Source organism: Cloeon dipterum, chromosome 1 (genome assembly GCF_949628265.1).
Source record: "Cloeon dipterum chromosome 1, ieCloDipt1.1, whole genome shotgun sequence".
NCBI classification, from domain to species: domain Eukaryota; kingdom Metazoa; phylum Arthropoda; class Insecta; order Ephemeroptera; family Baetidae; genus Cloeon; species Cloeon dipterum.
In genome coordinates, this window is record NC_088786.1 from 34679832 (window position 1) to 34697525 (window position 17694).

The 17694-nt window shown below is 38.2% G+C and overlaps 4 protein-coding genes across 6 annotated transcripts; 2 read left to right on the plus strand and 2 right to left on the minus strand.

Moving 5' to 3' along the window:
• Positions 1-1174: 1174 nt before the first annotated feature.
• LOC135947790 (large ribosomal subunit protein eL34-like) lies at positions 1175-2636 on the minus strand. Of its 2 annotated transcripts, XM_065496729.1 has the most exons (4): positions 2498-2636; positions 2262-2331; positions 1894-2091; positions 1175-1328 (listed from the first exon to the last, which is right to left on the minus strand). In XM_065496729.1, exons 2-4 carry the CDS (start codon positions 2324-2326, stop codon positions 1232-1234), a joined length of 360 nt encoding a protein of 119 aa, XP_065352801.1. In that variant the 5' UTR covers positions 2327-2331; positions 2498-2636; the 3' UTR covers positions 1175-1231. The 2 variants fall into 2 exon arrangements, with proteins under 2 accessions (XP_065352801.1, XP_065352802.1); XM_065496730.1 differs by lacking the exon at positions 2498-2636 and having other exon boundaries at positions 2262-2462.
• A 2746-nt stretch (positions 2637-5382) lies between these two features.
• Positions 5383-7713, minus strand: LOC135947788 (vesicle transport through interaction with t-SNAREs homolog 1A-like). 2 transcript variants are annotated; one of them, XM_065496727.1, is made up of 5 exons: positions 7558-7713; positions 6308-6366; positions 6112-6250; positions 5836-6056; positions 5383-5749 (listed from the first exon to the last, which is right to left on the minus strand). In XM_065496727.1, the coding sequence occupies exons 1-5, from the start codon at positions 7649-7651 to the stop codon at positions 5597-5599; spliced, it is 666 nt and encodes a 221-aa protein (XP_065352799.1). In that variant the 5' UTR covers positions 7652-7713; the 3' UTR covers positions 5383-5596. The 2 variants fall into 2 exon arrangements, with proteins under 2 accessions (XP_065352799.1, XP_065352798.1); XM_065496726.1 differs by lacking the exons at positions 5383-5749; positions 5836-6056; positions 6112-6250; positions 6308-6366 and adding an exon at positions 6373-7457 and having other exon boundaries at positions 7558-7678.
• Positions 7685-9056, plus strand: LOC135947789 (large ribosomal subunit protein eL34-like). Its single transcript, XM_065496728.1, has 4 exons — positions 7685-7765; positions 7928-7997; positions 8186-8383; positions 8921-9056. Exons 2-4 carry the CDS (start codon positions 7933-7935, stop codon positions 9018-9020), a joined length of 363 nt encoding a protein of 120 aa, XP_065352800.1. The 5' UTR covers positions 7685-7765; positions 7928-7932; the 3' UTR covers positions 9021-9056.
• Positions 9057-9595: 539 nt separating this feature from the next.
• On the plus strand, positions 9596-17694 carry tkv (thickveins). The gene is made up of 8 exons (XM_065477180.1): positions 9596-9739; positions 14362-14540; positions 14601-14800; positions 14873-15008; positions 15064-15256; positions 15308-15605; positions 15883-16198; positions 16255-17694. The coding sequence occupies exons 1-8, from the start codon at positions 9643-9645 to the stop codon at positions 16402-16404; spliced, it is 1569 nt and encodes a 522-aa protein (XP_065333252.1). The 5' UTR covers positions 9596-9642; the 3' UTR covers positions 16405-17694.

Sequence of the window (17694 nt, forward strand, 5' to 3'; positions counted from 1 at the left end):
CGACACATTATATGCAGGGTGCAGAATTTACCAGATTTTTATATTTTTACCATACCAGGTGGTATTTTTACCAGTTATTTTTTAACTGCGGGGCACACTTTCAACTACTTCTAACTTATTGTGCTATGATGAAAATTTCACTTTTCTGGTAAATACCAAAATACCTGGTAAAAACTTGGTAGTATTGACCGTTGCTGGTAAATACCATACTTGGTAAAAACTTGGGTACCCTTATTGATATTATGTGAATCAAGTTTGCTTTTATGGGCCCTGATCTTTAAAACACGCGGTGGAGAAAGAAATTTTAGAAATTTCCGCGCCGTGCGGAGTTGCCAAAATGCAGAAAAATAGGCAAACCACAACAACTGCACGTCAAATGAGCGAATTTCCGTTTTAGGCGAATTCCGAGTCGCCGCGTTGACTTTCGCGGGGCCTGAAATGACGAAAAAACGGATTCTTCAGTCACGAGGGGGTGAGTGGAGGGCGAGGAGCTCGCGAAATAAGCCATTGGGACCTTGCAAGAGTTTTTGAAATCTTCGCGCTGAGCGTAATCGCGAAAACTGAGAAATTTAAGAATTCTAAGACTCATAAGACCGACGTCATGAAATCAGAGGAAAAGATTTCTTGAAGGAGCGTTGCGACACGACGTCAATCGGTACTACATAGCTTATTGTTAGATCATTTTTCTGTGTATGGTACGTGCAGCCAATCATGATGCCGATGATGCGGTTTGTTGGATAACGTCAGTGCGCAAATAAGAGTAAAAAGTTCAACACATTCAGGCTTTTACCTAGTTGTTGAGCCATAGAGTACATAATAGTATGGCCACTAAAGTTAACATTGTCAATGTTATGAGATAATCGATTATGTTTGACCGATTTAAAAAAAGCCTGACTTTTAGAACTATTTTATCTCTACGGATTCTTTTAGTTTTCCCCGCTGTTTCTCAACTACAGATTAAGGTTAAAGTTTGCAAACCATCAGCAGAGAATATTATGTCCATGTTCGCTGCTAAATTTGTCATTTTTTTTAGTCATAAAATTACCCTTGATATTCATGTAATTTTCCTAACAGTATGACAATTTCTCAACGTGGTTAAAAAAATCTCTGCACGAGGCTTCCTAACGCTTATACACTTAACATTTGTGGACGTAGACTTAATATAAAAATTCAGTTTGTCTTCTTTATGGAATTTAATACTAAGTAAGTAACTAACAATCACTTCTTAATCTTAAGATTTTCCTTTTAACGCCTTGGCCTGAGCCTGCTGTGCCTTCAGAACTTTAACTACAATCTTCTGTTCCTCAATAAGGAACGAACGCACAATCCTGTAAACAAATATAAAACTGTTAGCTACATGATATTTCTGAGGGTTAGAGATTAACATAACAATTTAATACATAATTTGAATTTAATTTAATTAATACTTTATTTAACTAAATGATGAAAATGAAGAATAATGAAACATTAATACAACCTACTTGGATAAATAAATATGTATATATTCGTGTCTATATAACACGGAAATAAAAATAAATAATTAATCAAAAATAGAGCAAATTACTAGGCCTGTGTTTAGCTCAAGGTAAATTATTATGCTTGCCTGTTATAATTAAAGCCTGAAACCAACTTACAAAATATACATTGAGTGTGTGATGCCGTAGAAAATAGTTAAATAATGTTTTATTTTTGTAAGATTTAAAAAAAAATCTGATTACATATGTTCCAAAAATGAAAACATCCATGCACCAAAAAGCGATAGAGATTAGTATATTGCTTAATGGACTGCAGAACCATTATCATAAAAAATATTAAATTCGCTAAATTGACATAATTATTAAATAAATGTAATGGTCCTAGCAAGTGGATTTTTTTAGTAATAATGTGACAAACCTCTCCTTTACGCAACGGTGGCAGATCACACCACCGTAGGACCTCCTGACCGACTTGTTGTGTCTCTTCATACGAGACTTTTCCATCGGCCTCGCGGGCTTGACGCCTCTGAGGGTCTCCTTACATTGTCCACAGCGAGGAGCCTTCTTCGGCTTCTTTAAGTACTGGTAGACCAGCCGGCCACCAGGAGTCCGAACGCTGAAAGCCGAAATGGTTTTCAGTCAATTTCTCGAATGGCTAGTAGTGACCAAAAAAAGGTCTCAAAGTACCAGTTTTCTGGCCAAAATTAACAAGCGCAAACTTGATTCACATAATATAGAATGCGTCAAACTCATTAATTCAAGGATTTTATATAAATTTTGACTTACACTCGTCTTCTGTTACTCTCTGTATTGTAGGATAACCTACGGCGGTACACGAGGCGTTGCACCATGGTGGCTGAAAAAAAGATAAATAATACTTCTGTTACTACAACGATTCAACTGAAGTTTCAGTCACAGATGACATCCTTTGCGATTAATACATAAATTGGTGCAGTTTAAACTAACGTGCAACTCAGGATGATTTAGATTTAGAAGGAATAAAATAGAAATACTTCATGCACCTGATCTGTGTATGTGTATGTGCAACGACTAGAAGACTAGAAGTAGAAGCAGAAGTTGTGGAGGACTGGAGGAGAGGAATAAGGAGAGTAAACTGAGTAAAGCTAGGAGATGCGAATGCGAAATCGAAATAGCAGCCGGAGTCACCAAAGGAGGGGAATTGGTGGGGGTGAACGTCGCTTGTTCGCTGGATGTTATCCCCCACCTCTTTCCCTCTTTTGGTGTGACTCTCATGGCTGCTCTTTCGCATCTCCTAGCTTTACACTCCTTAGTCAGTAGTCAGTAAGGAGAATTTAAAGCTTAGGGGAAGCGAAACAACAGGACGACCCTACTCCTTCCCCTTTTTTGATGACTCTGGCTGGTTGGCTCTTGTTTCGCATCCTGGGACTTTATTTACTCTCCTTAACTCTTCCATATCTTGTAGACGTCGTAAACAGCAAAAGGTGCTTGAATTATTTCATTATTTTCAAATTTAAATCATCCTGAGTAGCACGCGTTAGTTTAAAAACTGCGTATAAATTATCGTATATAGGATGTGATCTATTACTAGAACTTCAGTTGAGTCGGTATAGTAACATACTTTTTTTCTCACAACAATCAACAATAAAATCGATAATATCTCACAATAAGTATCACTCCATTGTCAGTTTATCTCAATTAAAAAAGATACTCGTTTTATTGTTGATTTTTAGCCAAAAGCATTGCTGCCGTATGGTTTTTCGACAACTAGCTCTTTCCCTTCTGAATAGAAAATTCCTGGAATTTTTTCGTTTTGTATTGAGCAAAAATCCTTTACATTGGAGAGATTGATTCTCGATCTCTTGTATTAGGTCTCGTATTTTTCTTTAAATTCCGTGCTATAACTCATGCAATTTCACTGCGATTTCAGACTTACATATAATCTAGCTAGTGTGAATTCTTCACTGAATTTGCTTTCTTTTGACGTGCAGCGGGAGCCAGATATGCGATAAAATTGTTCCCTTTGCGCAGATCCAAGATGGCGTCTGAATGTGGGAAACAAAAAGTTCTCTTTGGATTCCGCCTACGTGACCGTTTTTTCGCACCATATTCCACCGGACGCCATAACTGCGCATATCGCACGAATCTGGACCCCCCGCTGTTTACGTGCTGAAAACCAAAATCAGTTCAGCTATTCGCCGTAGGAACGTCGGAAAAGATTTTTTTTATTTAAAAAATAGTCAGTGGCGAGCTTTTTTCGAAATTATAGATAAATTGTTAGTGCACTCCTGTATTTGCCGCACCTGGTAGTACGTTTGTCGAGAATAAGAGACTGCCGCGCGCGGTGCAGCCTTTGCATTGTTCAACGCGGTGCAAATTTTTGAAAACAAATAAAATAATCAAACCGATTAAACTGCTATTGGTAAATCCGGCATTTCAAATAACAATCAAGATTATTTTATTGAAGGGGTGGTTGCAGATATTTGTTTCCATGCAGATTGCCAGAAAATTGAACGCTAGAAATCCGTTCCGTAAAATTAAATTCAGGCATGCTGGAAAAGTGCACAGCAACTAATGCAGTATATATAGCGAGTCGTAAAATATTGAAAATTTCACTCTAACGATGGCACTATACTGCGGTAATGAAGATATTTAAGAATTTTCCTTTAGATTTAAAAATTTGATATTGACGCGACTCGGTTGCGACGAGTGTAAATCATTCTGAGTTACTTTAAACTGCACAAATTTATTGATGTTTTGCAAAGGATGTCATCTGTGACTGAAACTTCAGTTGAATCGGTGTAGTAATAACAGAAGTTTTTATCTTTTTCAGCCACCATGGTGCAACGGCTTATTGTGTATCGCCGTTGGTTATTCTACAACACAGAGCAACCGTAGACGAGTGCAAGACAAAATTTATATAAAATCCTTGAATTAATGTGTTTGACACATATTCTATATTATGTGAATAACGTTTGCGCTTGTTAATTTTGGTCAGAAAACTAGCACTTTGTGACCTTTGTTTTGGTCCCCACTAGCCATGTGCTACATTTGTTTGCATTCGAGAAATTGACTGAAAACCATTTCGGCTTTCAGGGTAAGAAACCTCTGGTGGACGTCTGGTCTACCAGTACCTGAAGAAGCCTAAGAAGGCTCCCCGTTGTGGGCAATGTAAGAAGACCCTCCGATGAGTTCATCCCGCGAGACCCGATGGAGAAGTCTCGCATGAAGAGACGTAATAAGTCAGTCACCGTTGTGAAAAGAGTGGTTAGTCACATTATTACTAAACAAATCCTTTTGCATGAACCATTAAATTTATTAAATTAATATGTACTTCAATTGTGCTAATTTAATATTTTGTGTTATACTGTATGTGCAATTCATTAAGTAATTCATTATTTATTGCTTTTTGATGCATGGATGTATGCATTTTAGGAATTAAAATATGTTAAAAAAATAATAATATAAATCTAGATAATCAGTAAATATATAATACCATGTATAATTTGTTATTAATTTATACAATATAGGGTTTAATATATGTAATAAATTAATTAATAATTTCAATAAAATGTTCAGTAGGATATTAATTAAATATACATATCCCTTATTATTAAGATCTATGTTACGACTAATCACATAATGTTAAAAGAGAGCGACGGGCAATGTGCGCACACCCTAGAACCCCTTAAAAAATAATAACCTAATGTCTTACTTATAAATCTACCTTTACATTTTTGTTTTGACCTCACAAATATTATTTTACTGATTAAGAGTTACAAAAAAGTTGCCAATTTATTAGATGTTATTAAATAATTTATTGCTCTAGTAAAAATAAGAATGAAAATATCAAGTTCTAATTTATTACCGTATCATATCTTCTTGTTTATTAAGTACACACTATAGCAACAACATATCATATAAATGCTTCTCAAATAAAGGATTATTCTTATCAGGTAGTTGATTTATCAAACAGTGGTCTGAACAAAGAAGAATCACAGTGACTAGCGGCAATGCTGCCAAAGAGTGTTTTGTCTGCGCAGTTGTTGTAGGATTGGACACTCATTGGCAGTGCTGATGAAACCGAAGTTTGCTTTCACGGAACACGATATTGTAGGTTACGGGGCGACGATTAATGAATGTTATTTAGACGCTGAAAGGTAAACTGCAAATATGATAGCACCGGTGATGGCCACTCCGACCACAAATAATATCACTCTGTGTTGAATCGATCTGGCGATCATGGAATTTAAGATTCGCGAGCTTCGTCCGAGCTCTGCATCGGTTTCACGCAACTGCCCAACAGCAAAGAGATTCGATTAGAGTGCGCAATTTAGAATAAGAAGCTGAATTGTTTGAAATTAAAAAGCTTGATACTTACTCGATTCCGAGTCCGTTGAATAGTTTCTCGCTGGGAATGTAAATCTCGCAGAACCGACGAACCGATCTCTTCAGTCTCAAGAGCGACCCTGTAACCTGCCTGGAGGTGCCTGCCAGTTCGCTCTATTTTCTCAGAGTTGTCTAGCAGCCTTTGTCTCTGCTCCTCTTGAAAACCCGCCCCTCCAGCGTCGCCAAACAAGCTGCCGTTGTCTTCACTTAAGCCTGAAAAAAAAACCAGATTTACCATAAAAATAACCAAGATTTTTAATTTACGAACCATCATGGTAGGTAGATGATTTTGATTTAAGTTCAGTTGCTAGTCTTTTCAGTTCCGCTTTGTAGCTGTCTAGCCTATTTGAAAACTTTGGTCTGGAGGAAGAGTCGATTTCTCGGATTTCAAGCTCCATTTGTTCCAACTAAAAAAATCGTAATTTTAAATTGCAAAAATCAACTTATGGATTAAAAAAACTCACAAGTTCCTTGGCCTCTTCAATTTGTCGTTCTGTGTTGAAAGTGGCATCTTTTCTGTCAGCTGTAAAAGACCAAATAGAAATAATTAGGTTAAAAAGATGAAATAATTACACAATGATTTATTTTAAAAATTAAACTGGGAGAGTATTATAAAATACATTATGTTTAGTCAATTCAATTTATTATAGAGCCGAAAAATATATCCAATTTAATCCTCATTGCACTCCATTCAGTCCATCGTCTGAGATTTTGTATTCCAATTTCACCCCACACTGCACTTCAGGCGAAAAAACCACCTCGAAAAGCCTCCTGTTCTCAATTTTGCTCATCCACAGTCTTGTCCTGAGCAGATTGGCCCAACTGAGGCCCAGAGCAGGTGCTAATTGGCTGGTCCCACTTTCTGAAGGCACGTCAGACACTTGGTTCACGCAGAGGACAGCTGCATCAAATCGCTCGGACAAAACCTCCAGCTGGCGGACCACTGCTCTGAAAGACTTCGCCCTTTCTCCTGCCCCGGCTTCCAGGTCGGTGCGAAAAATCCCAGCGACGGAATCGATAATAATCAATCGCACAGGACGAGATTTCATTAGAGCTGTACATTCTGACAGACATTTCATCAAATCCTCTTTCTCCGTCAGCTGGCGAACGTAAACATTGTCCGAGTAGGCTAGGCGTGTGATCTCTTGCGGCAAGTCTTGTCTCTCAGCGATCTTTGAGGACATTTGGTTCAGCCTTTTTGAAGGGAACTTGCCCTCAGTGCTGATGTACAAGGCACCCGAATCGAAACCACCAAAGCTCTTGGGCCACTGACATGTCAAACAAAGCTTGAGGCAAAACTGGGTTTTGCCACACGCACTGGCACCGGACAGCTCGCTGATGCCTCTATTCCGAATTCCACCACCCAGTAATGCGTCAATTTTGGGACAGCCGGTTGTGAGCGTGCTTAAAGGAGGCAGCTCGCTTGAGGGCAGGAATTGCTCGGTCAACACTTTGGCCGCCGCCTCTCGTTGCAGCTGCCGGCACCGGGCGAGTGACAGGCCGCACTTGCTTTGAATTTCAGCAAGGCTGCATTCCAGCAGCTGCTCTGGAGTCATCTCGCACAAATCAGGACTGCAATTTGAAAATTTCGAAGCCATTTTTCGACCGCAACTCCTAGCAAAGCCAACAAAACAGACGGCGTGAAACTCAACGAAACAAATAGTAGCATTCACGGGTATCTAAAATTCAAGAATATACATCGATAAATACTCACAGCCTGTCAAATTGGGAATCCGGCCGATTTTCGAGGTTATATCAGCGGTAAGAACAGCGTACTGTTGCTCGTACGTCTCCAAGAGAGCGGCCATATTTGTATTGACACGTGACGTTAGTGACGTCACATCGGACCTGCCTGGGACATGCGCATCGTTTCCCCTCCACGGCTCTTCCTCCATTAACATCCAGACGTTGCACACATAGAGGTGCGTGAAGTATTTTTATTTTATTCTTTCTTAATCTTAATCATCCTGAGTTGCACGTTAGTTTAAACTGCACAAATATATTTATTAATCGCAAAGGATGTCATCTGTGACTGAAACTTCAGTTGAATCGGTGTATTAACAGAAGTATTTATCTTTTTTCAGCCACCATGGTGCAACGCCTCGTTTACCGCCGTAGGTTATCCTACAATACAGAGAGCAATAGGAGAAGAGTGTAAGACAAATTTATGTAAAATCCTTGAATTAATGAGTTTGACGCATTCTATATTATGTGAATCAAGTTTGCGCTTGTTAATTTTGGCCAGAAAACTGGTACTTTGAGACCTTTGTTTTGGTCAACCACAAGCCATGTGCTATTTGTTTGGACTCGTGAAATTGACTAAAAACCATTTCGGCTTTCAGCGTTCGGACTCCTGGTGGACGCCTAGTCTACCAGTATTTAAAAAAGCCGAAGAAGGCTCCCCGCTGTGGGCAGTGTAAGGAGACCCTCAGAGGCGTCAAGCCCGCGAGGCCGATGGAAAAGTCTCGTATGAAGAGACATAACAAGTCGGTCCGGAGGTCCTACGGTGGTGTGATGTGCCACCGTTGCGTGAAGGAGAGGTTTGTCAGATTATTACTAAAAAATCCACTTGCTAGGACCATTACATTTATTTACTAGTTGTGTCAATTTAGCGATTTTAATATTTGTATGGTAATGGATCTGCAGTCCATTAAGTAATACATTATTATTTATCGCTTTTTGATGCATGAATGTTTGCATTTTTGGAACTTATATTGAGTTTTTATATCTTATCAAAATATAACCTCATTTAACTAATGTAATCCATGGCATTACTCTCAAAAGTATGTTTAAGTTGGTTTTCAATGTTTCCCAAGTTTTTATTTTGTATAACAGGCTTGCCTAAAGTATCTTGAGGCTAAATACAGGCCAATTAAATCTTGATTTGATAAAAAAAATTTAATTGTGTTTTAAATACACAGGAAATATCCAAGATACATTAATTTTCATTTTCAAGTGTTGTCAATATATAAGTGAAACAAATTATGAATCAAATTAAGTTCAAATAATTAAATATCTATGTCAATCTCTAACCCTTAGAAATATCATGTAGCTAATAGTTAAATATTTGTTTACAGAATCGTTCGTGCGTTCCTCATCGAGGAACAAAAAATCGTTGTAAAGGTTCTGAAGGCCCAGCAGGCTCAGGCCAAAGCTGTAAAAGGAAAAAAAGAATAAGTGTAACTTTCTCTACATAAAATTCCACAAACCGAATTCCACACCGAATTTTATTTCATATGAAGTCAACGTCCACAAATGTAGTTCAGTGTGTAAGGGTTATAAGAAGTCACAGAGACTTATTGAGAAATTGTCATGCTGTTAGGAAAATAAAATTAATCAAGGATAATTTTCTAGCAAAAAAGTGAAAAATTAGCGAACAGCGTTAAATATTCTGCTTATATGGATTGCAAACCTTGTATTCTATCTAGTTGTGTAACAGCGGGAAGAACTAAAAGAATCCGATGAGACAAAATAATTCGGGGTCAAGCTTATTTTCAAATCAGCCAAACATAATCTATAACATACATAGACAATGTGAACTTACAGTAAAGTGTCTGTACTACGTATTACTCGTTGGCTCTACAGCTAGGTATGCCTGAATGTGTTGAACGTTTAAATCTTGGCGCACTGACGTTATCCAACAAACCGCATCATGATTGGCTGCACGCACCATGGCACCATCCACAGAAAAATGATCTAACAATGAGCTATGTAGTACCGATTGACGCCGTTTCGCAGCGCTGACAGCGCTCCTTCAAGAAATCTTTTCCTTCCTTTGATTTTATGACGTCAGTCTTAGATGAAAATGGCAATGGAGATGGCGGCTGGTAGAAATTTGCGGAGTAAATCCAGTATATTATTAGGACTGACGATCCTAGCCGGACATTTGGTCTTAGGTGAGTGATTTCCCATGCTATCCTAACTCGTCGAAGAAAAATTAGGAGCGGTTTCCATCCCCGAGCGCCGAAATAGTCCGACCAAAACAAAAGGCTGAAAACGCTGATTGTGAGATCCTTTGGGATGCTGTTACATTAGCATTTTTGTACCCCTGCTCCCAATTCGTTGAACAACAAAATATTTCTACTGTCAGCCTCTAAATTGAAATTCCTCTCGAAATATGTGTATCGATCGGGACTTCAGACGTGAGTGGGAAATTAATGTAAATAACGCGAGAGTGGAATTGAGTTTTTACACTTGTTTTGAAGCCAACAAGGTAGCCAAATTCTACCTTTTAGCGCGACCTTGTTAAGGTTGAAACCCTAATTCATATTGTCTTTGAAAAACGTGGCTCTTGAGCAATTAGGGTTTTACAGAAAGTGTTCTTTAGGGGTAATTTATTGATAATAATTTCAATATTCAATACAAGGCCAGCTGACTTGGTTCGAATACTTTTTTGCAACGGTATCAAATTAAATATGCACATTCTTTCCTCCTTGTTGTTCCACTTGTAATTACGAGACAAGACTATTGAGATTTCTTCATTTTCCCTCTGTGACATTAAAGACTAATAATTATTGAAACTTGTGAGTTACGTTATATATTTTTAGGACATATTCTTAAGATGCCAAGAGCGCTGTCAGTGGATTTAAATTACATACGGTTAAGAATTCTTGAATATTTTGTTAGTTTCCTTTTGCCTTTTTGGCCATAAATATATTAAAAGAACCAAATTTTCCAATACTCTCTTAGTTAGGATTTGCTCCAAAATAAGGGCAATAATTAATCTATTGTCAAAGGTGAGGTGAGGGTAGTCTTCTGGGAATCCTTTGAAAATTCAAAACCTCTATAGGCGGTATGGCTACCTGATGTGATGCTGCTTTGTGCATACTGTGAATCGTGAATTATTAATGGTGCACTAAGGAAAAAAGGTCGTTCTCTGAAAAAAAAAAATTATTTGTTAGGTTCTGTAGCTCATTTTTACATTTTTCCATCCCCTGAGCAGACTTTGCCCTTGACCTGTCTATAAATCTATAAATATAGTATAATAAAATATAAAATGAATTAAATTTGAAGATACGGATTTTCTTAGAATATTGTGTGTGCGTGGCATTGCAAGCGTTTTAAGGAAAATAAGAAGATTAAAAAAGCCATGCTTTCCCCGTTAGTAGGTTAACGCCGCAAGTAGCAACTAAATGGGATGAAAATCACGAAAATTACGCTCACGGTATTTCACTGACAATGAGCTAATTTCAAAAATTTAGAAAATACGCGAATGGAGATTGAGAGGTGCACTACTTTGCCGTTTGATCGTTATTATTCTTAAATTTGCGTTCTCTTCGCTGATTCATTCATAAGTTGAGCGGAAGTAGAGTGATACCATCAGACACTTAATTTTGTTAAAACAAGACGCAACCTTCTTCACTTCCTGTTAAGCTGCCTCACAGCTCCAACTATTCGCCATTCATTGATGTGGTCGCTGAAAATATCTTGAGACCATCTTTTTTTCTGATATTATGATTTGTCTTGAACGCTTTAAAATTAAAAAAAAGTGTTTGAAAGATTGAAGAATGATTAATTTTGTTATAAGCATCGCAAGGCTTCTATTTGAGAATGCATGACAAAAATTCGGAGATTTCAATATTTTTTTGTGATAAATCTTGACATTTTCATTTTGATATGTCGAGAAAGCTGACGATTGATTTTACTCCTGTTTCTTATTTGTAAAATTAAATATTTTTTAAGGATACAGAGCTAGAGTAATAATAGTAGTTTTTACTACACGCAAGCCGTGAGCCGTGTCCTTGAGTATAGTAGCACCCAAGTTTGTTAAGCTCTTAAAATAAGTTTAAAAAATTTCCCACCTGCTACGAGGTAAAATAACTGTGTAGCACAAATATTTTATGCCACGAAAGGTGAGAAGATTATTCACCTGTCAAAAATTGACAAAGGTAGGAGCTAAAAAATACCTTCAATTCTCAAAATAATTTTTTTAATCAAGTTTTACATCCTAAAATAGAAGAGTTTTTAGTGAAATTTAAAGATGGAAATTAATATTATATAAATTGGCTACGCCAACACCATAAATATTTTTTCCATCTTAAATTTAAAATGTAATGTTTTTTCTGAACCGAGGTGTTTAACGTCAGTTATTTCTCTCTTTGTAATGGTATCCTGGAATTTTTGAATCAGATTGAAACAACAAAACCGCTTACATTTTTGGCCCTTTATCTGTCAGCACAAAAGAACATTTCTACAGGCAAGCTCTGTCCTTGAATATATATAAAAGCACCCTAATTTGTTAAGCTTCAAAAATCGTCCACCTGCTGGCTGCTTTCATGTACAAATAGCAGCTGTATAGCACAAAATATTCTATGCCATAAAAAGGTAGGAAGATAATGTGCCTGACCATAAATTGACAAGGTTAGGAGCTAAAAGCGGTGCAGGTAGCTCTCAATTCTCAATAATCAAAAAAATATTTAAAAAATTAAAATTAACATCACGGTTCAGCTCTACCTAGAGGGTCTAAAGAAGCTTTGAGTGAAATTTTTAGAATGTAAAATTTTATATATTTTGGCTACCCACCAACATAATTATTTTTTCTATATTCTTAAAGTTAAAATATAGCAGAAAACGATGTTTTTTTCTGAAACGAGGCGATAACGTCAGTTATTTCTCTATTTGTAATAGTATCCTGGAATTTTTGAATCCGATTGCAACAGCAAAGCAGGACGGAACAGCTTATATTTTGGCCGAATATCTGTCAGCATGTAACGAGTAATTGTAATCACTCGTGGAATTTATTTTATGATTGTTATATTTCGCCATCTAAGGGATATATTCGTAATTCACTATTGAGAATGTTTGTGAGCCTGCAAGAGCGAATGCTCAAACCTGGCATAAAGAGTGCGTGTCCCCAAGCTACAAAAGATTGCTCGTTACGAGCATAAAAGAATATTTTTTTCTACAGGCCAGCTGCGTCCCTGAACATAAAGGCACCCAAATCTGTTACGCTCTGTACAATAGGTTCAAAATTGTCCTCCTGCTAGGTGCTTTGAGGTACAAATAGTAATTCTATGGCACAAATATTCTAAGCCATGAAAAGGTGGGAAGATCAATTGAGAAAGGGTATAGGAGCTTAAAATTTAAGCGTTGCCAATTGCCGATAGATCTAAAATCTCTATAATGAAAAGAAAATAACAAAAGTCAATAGTTAGGCTCTAGCTGATAGCTGAAGGGTCTCAAGATGAATAGCTTGTAGAGAGATTTTGAAATGACAAATAATAAGATATATTTTTGCTAGCCGTCCACCAAAATGATTTTTTCCTAAAATTTCTAAATATATTATAAGGTAGCAGCAGAACAATTTTTTGCGTTTCACGTCAGTTATTTCTCTCTGGAATTTTTGAATCAGATTTAAGCAGCAAAGCGAGATGGAACAGCTTACATTTTTGGACCGTTTATCCGTCATCAGAGTAGAATATAGAATGAGCGCATTCCGGCCTGAGCGTACTTAATATTTTTCAGAAATAAACGACCCCTCTAAATGGCTAATTCAATGTAATTTGCAGGGTTGAGGTTAACCAACGAGTGTGTTTGATCGGTAATAATTAATAGCGGGAGGATTGCAATTGCAGGCCTCTAGAGAGCCGCGACGCCGCGAGGCAAGCGTGCGAGAGAGGCAGGTGCCCGCCTGCCTGGTGCCTGCGTTTCCCTCTCTTCTCGTCTCTTTTTCTCTGTCGAGTCGCGGGCCTGTTGCTCCTGTAGAGTAGAGTGTGTGGTGTGTGAATGCGTGAGCCTGTTTATCGGCGCCAGTAGGGCGGCGGTCCACCACTTTGCCTCTTCCCCTTCGGTACTCTACAGCTCTCAGCGAGCGGGCTGCTGCTGCTGCGAAAAGATTCGATTCTCATTAGATTTGAAGGCTAAGCACAAGCAGACTGTAATAATAATAATTGTTGTTTCACGCTCCCCTGCTTCTCGTGGGCTATGTTCTTCTTATTGTTAGGGAAGAACGTACATGAAACCATTTAATTTTACACAATAAACCTTTTTATTTTGATGTTGTAAAGGTTTTTGTTTACCTACCGACGCTATTGACGTATTTACTCACTCGAGATGAAAAAGCAAAACAAACAAATACAATATTTTGTGGCATTTTTATTACATTTAACATTTTTTAAATGATAGTATTGCTTTACGGAGCCGTATTTTTCTGATTTTTACTCGCCACAGTGCCCTTAAGTTATGTCCTATAGCTTTTGTTATTCATTTTACGCATGGCCGGCTCGAGAAAACATTGACCTGCGATTTTCGGTATGGGGGTTTCTCAGAATTCGCTGCGGTCTCGGTTGCAAGCACACTTAACCTAACAAAGAAAATAAATTGACTTGAAAGCGCAAGTTAATTTGATATGATTTTTACCTGTGTTAATGCGTATTCAGGTCAAGGCTAAAATCAGTATTTTTTTCAATCACATCCCTTTAATTCGATTAAACAAAGCCCTGTATGAAGTAGCACAATCAATTCGTCTAATTTGCAAATTTTATAATTTTTTCAAATTATTTTATCCTTATGTTCACAGCAAACTCTATAACCTGCTACTGTGAGGGTCATTGTCCAGATGGCGTACATAGTGGAACTTGTGAATCGGAAGATTACTGCTTTGCATCGGTGGAATTATATTACGACTATCGAACTGGATGGTCTACTCCTTTGTACACATACGGCTGCCTACCACCGCAAGAGACAGGCTACATGCAGGTATGATGAAAGTAATGATTGGTCGGGAAAGAAACTTACAGAGTATCGATCTTGTTTCAGTGCCAAATGCACATGGTGTCGCATGCAATCCCCAAAAACATATCATGCTGCAACGAAGACATGTGCAACAAAGGACTGATCCCACCGCTCGAGACCATAATCTTGAATCCAACACCCAGTTTTATATCTGATCGAGATATCCTCATCATTTTGGGTAGTGTTGCAGTAATAGGGGCGGCCCTTGTGGTTATGTTTATCTTGTAAGTGAATATAATCTAGTTTGGTAAAATTAAGAATTTTGTCTCATATATTTATAATTTTCATTCCTCCAGATGGAAAATGGTCAGAGGAGTGGATGATGGGGGATCATACAAGAAATCAAAGATCTTCCTACGCTCGAACAGCAGAACAGCTTTCGATGAACTTGTGGATCCAAGTTCTGGATCAGGGTCTGGTCTTCCGCTCTTGGTAAGCTTGAGCCTGCCCACTAATAAAACGAATTCTGATAATGAGCTTACTTCAGGTCCAACGCACAATCGCGAAACAACTGCAAATGGTGAGGGCTGTCGGGAAAGGACGCTACGGAGATGTGTGGCTAGCCAAATGGCGCGGTGAAAAGGTGGCAGTTAAGATTTTCTTCACCACAGAAGAAGCCAGCTGGATCAGGGAAACTGAGTTGTACCAAACGGTGATGATGCGACATGAGAATCTTCTAAGTATAGTCTTGGAATGCTGTTAAGTTCCATTTTAATTAATGTTTTGGGCAGGTTTCATCGCCTCGGATATCAAGGGAAACGGCTCCTGGACTCAAATGCTGCTTATCACCGACTATCACCCTCTAGGTTCTCTATACGACTACCTCCTAACGAACGTTATCAGCTCTGAAGCGGGCCTCGCACTGGCCCTCTCCGCCGTCAGCGGCCTCAACCACTTGCACACCGAAATCTTCGGAACACGAGGAAAACCAGGCATCGCGCATCGAGACATCAAAAGCAAAAATATTTTGGTCAAGAGGAATGGCCAATGCGTCATCGCTGACTTTGGCCTTGCTGTTCGCTATGATAGGTGAGTAATTTTATTAAGAAGGTTAAGTACTGCGGTGCCGAAAGAACTGCTGTGCTGCTCATTAGTTTGAGATATTTTTTCAAATCTTAAGCCTGACATTCCTTGTCCACCTATGCAAGCAGCCATTTTAAAAGGAATTTAGTAATAAAGCCACTGTCATGATAGTTCTCAGGCACTTAAATATCAGTTATGAAGCATTTATAATTTTTCATTTAACAGCTTCAAGTCTGGTTTAGTCAGGAAACATGAAATTTCTAATCGCAAACTGTGCTTGCAGGACAAACGAAAAAATCGACATCCCGGTAAACACACGAGTTGGAACAAAACGGTACATGGCGCCTGAATGCCTGAACGAAACAATCAACCTGCAAGTCTTTGAGTCCTTCAAAATGGCTGACATGTACTCATTCGGCTTGGTCCTGTGGGAAATCGCGCGTCGGTGCTACACCGGCAACAAGATGATGCACGTAGATGACTTTCAAGTGCCTTACTACGACTGCGTGACAACTGACCCCTCTTTCGAGGACATGAACGAAGTTGTCAACGTGAAATGCATTAGGCCAGAGTTGTCCGAGAGATGGGAGACCGATGAAGTAACCTTTCAATTTTAATCCTTTTGTTCTTATAAAATATAACTCGTACTCTGCAGGTCCTGCGTTGCTTTTCCAAGTTGATGCAAGAATGCTGGCACCAAAGCCCGGCAGTAAGATTAACCGCCCTGAGAGTTAAGAAGACTCTTCGAAAATTCGAACCGGAGTGGAGTATGGCGGACAGCAGCTACAAGATCGATATGGTTTAGTGCAGTTAATTCTATGACACTTGACGTGCATAACGACAATCAAAATTAACTTTTAACTGCAGGCAATGTGTCCCGAGAGACATGGGATTTAAGAAAATAGCGAACAATGAAAGGGACAGAGCGTAATTACTGTTGTGGATACACCGCAATATAGTGATATGGAAAATGACACGATTTGCCCTTCTTGTGTGCAGCGAATATTGCCGTTGGCAAAGCAATGTGGCAGCCTTTACACCAACTTGATTGTGAGGTAGTGAATTTGCCTATTAAACTCATCGCTAATGCGGTTTTCGTAGCTTAATTTGAATGGGTGCCATCATTTAGTTCAAGCGGAAAGTGTCCTAGCTTGTAGAAAATTATCAAGCAAATCTCTTTGGCTCCAATTTCGGAGAGTTCAGTTGAAAGTAATTTTTTATTTTGGTTACAATAAGGACATTTCATGGCACCATTTTTACACATCAACATTCATACAGTACCAACTCATTTGCGGTTATGCTGCTTGTAAATTTCACCAGTGTGCTTAATTGTTCTAAAGTACAAACAAGAATGTAAATATTCATGTTTCAGAGGGTTGCAGAGATCCAAATGAAAATATTCATGTGCCCCCTAGCTTCACCTTTACAGCAAATTAGAACGCACTTCACATTACTTGCCGCGAGTCATGAGCATTCCTTGAGTGTAACGGGCTACAATTTGCAATGGTTTGTCGTGAGATACATAAAACAAGACTGAATGCAGGATATAGATAAAACCCACTGTTAAAAATACATATAAATAATGTACTAAACTGTATTAGTCGTAATTGTGAACCACAATAATCGGAACGTTGTATCAGTAACCCAATAATTGCGTAGCTATAAGATGACTACGATTGTTCCACAAGCTTTTTGGTTGGCAATCTTCTGATTTGACTCTGTTATGTGATGTCCATTTTCTTCCATTACATATTGTATTTTCCTTTTGCTCATTTAGTGCCATCTTTTTGTAGGGTTTGATTTTAACTGTGCCACCAATTGCTCTTTTACAATATCTTGATGCCATCCTTTATGTTGAGAATTTGTATTTTTACAAAATGCAGGAAGTAGGAACCACGGTATCGCAACAGATCATATTATTTCTTGAGAAGCAACAAATTTTTATTTAATTTGTTGTCTCATAAATTCTAGAATAGCAGCGAGTGAAATGCAATTACAGAGATTGTATAATGTCAACTAGATTTGTATACCCTGATACATACTAACTAGTACTACATTTTATTATCAATAAATTTGTCACGATGCTAATGAAAAA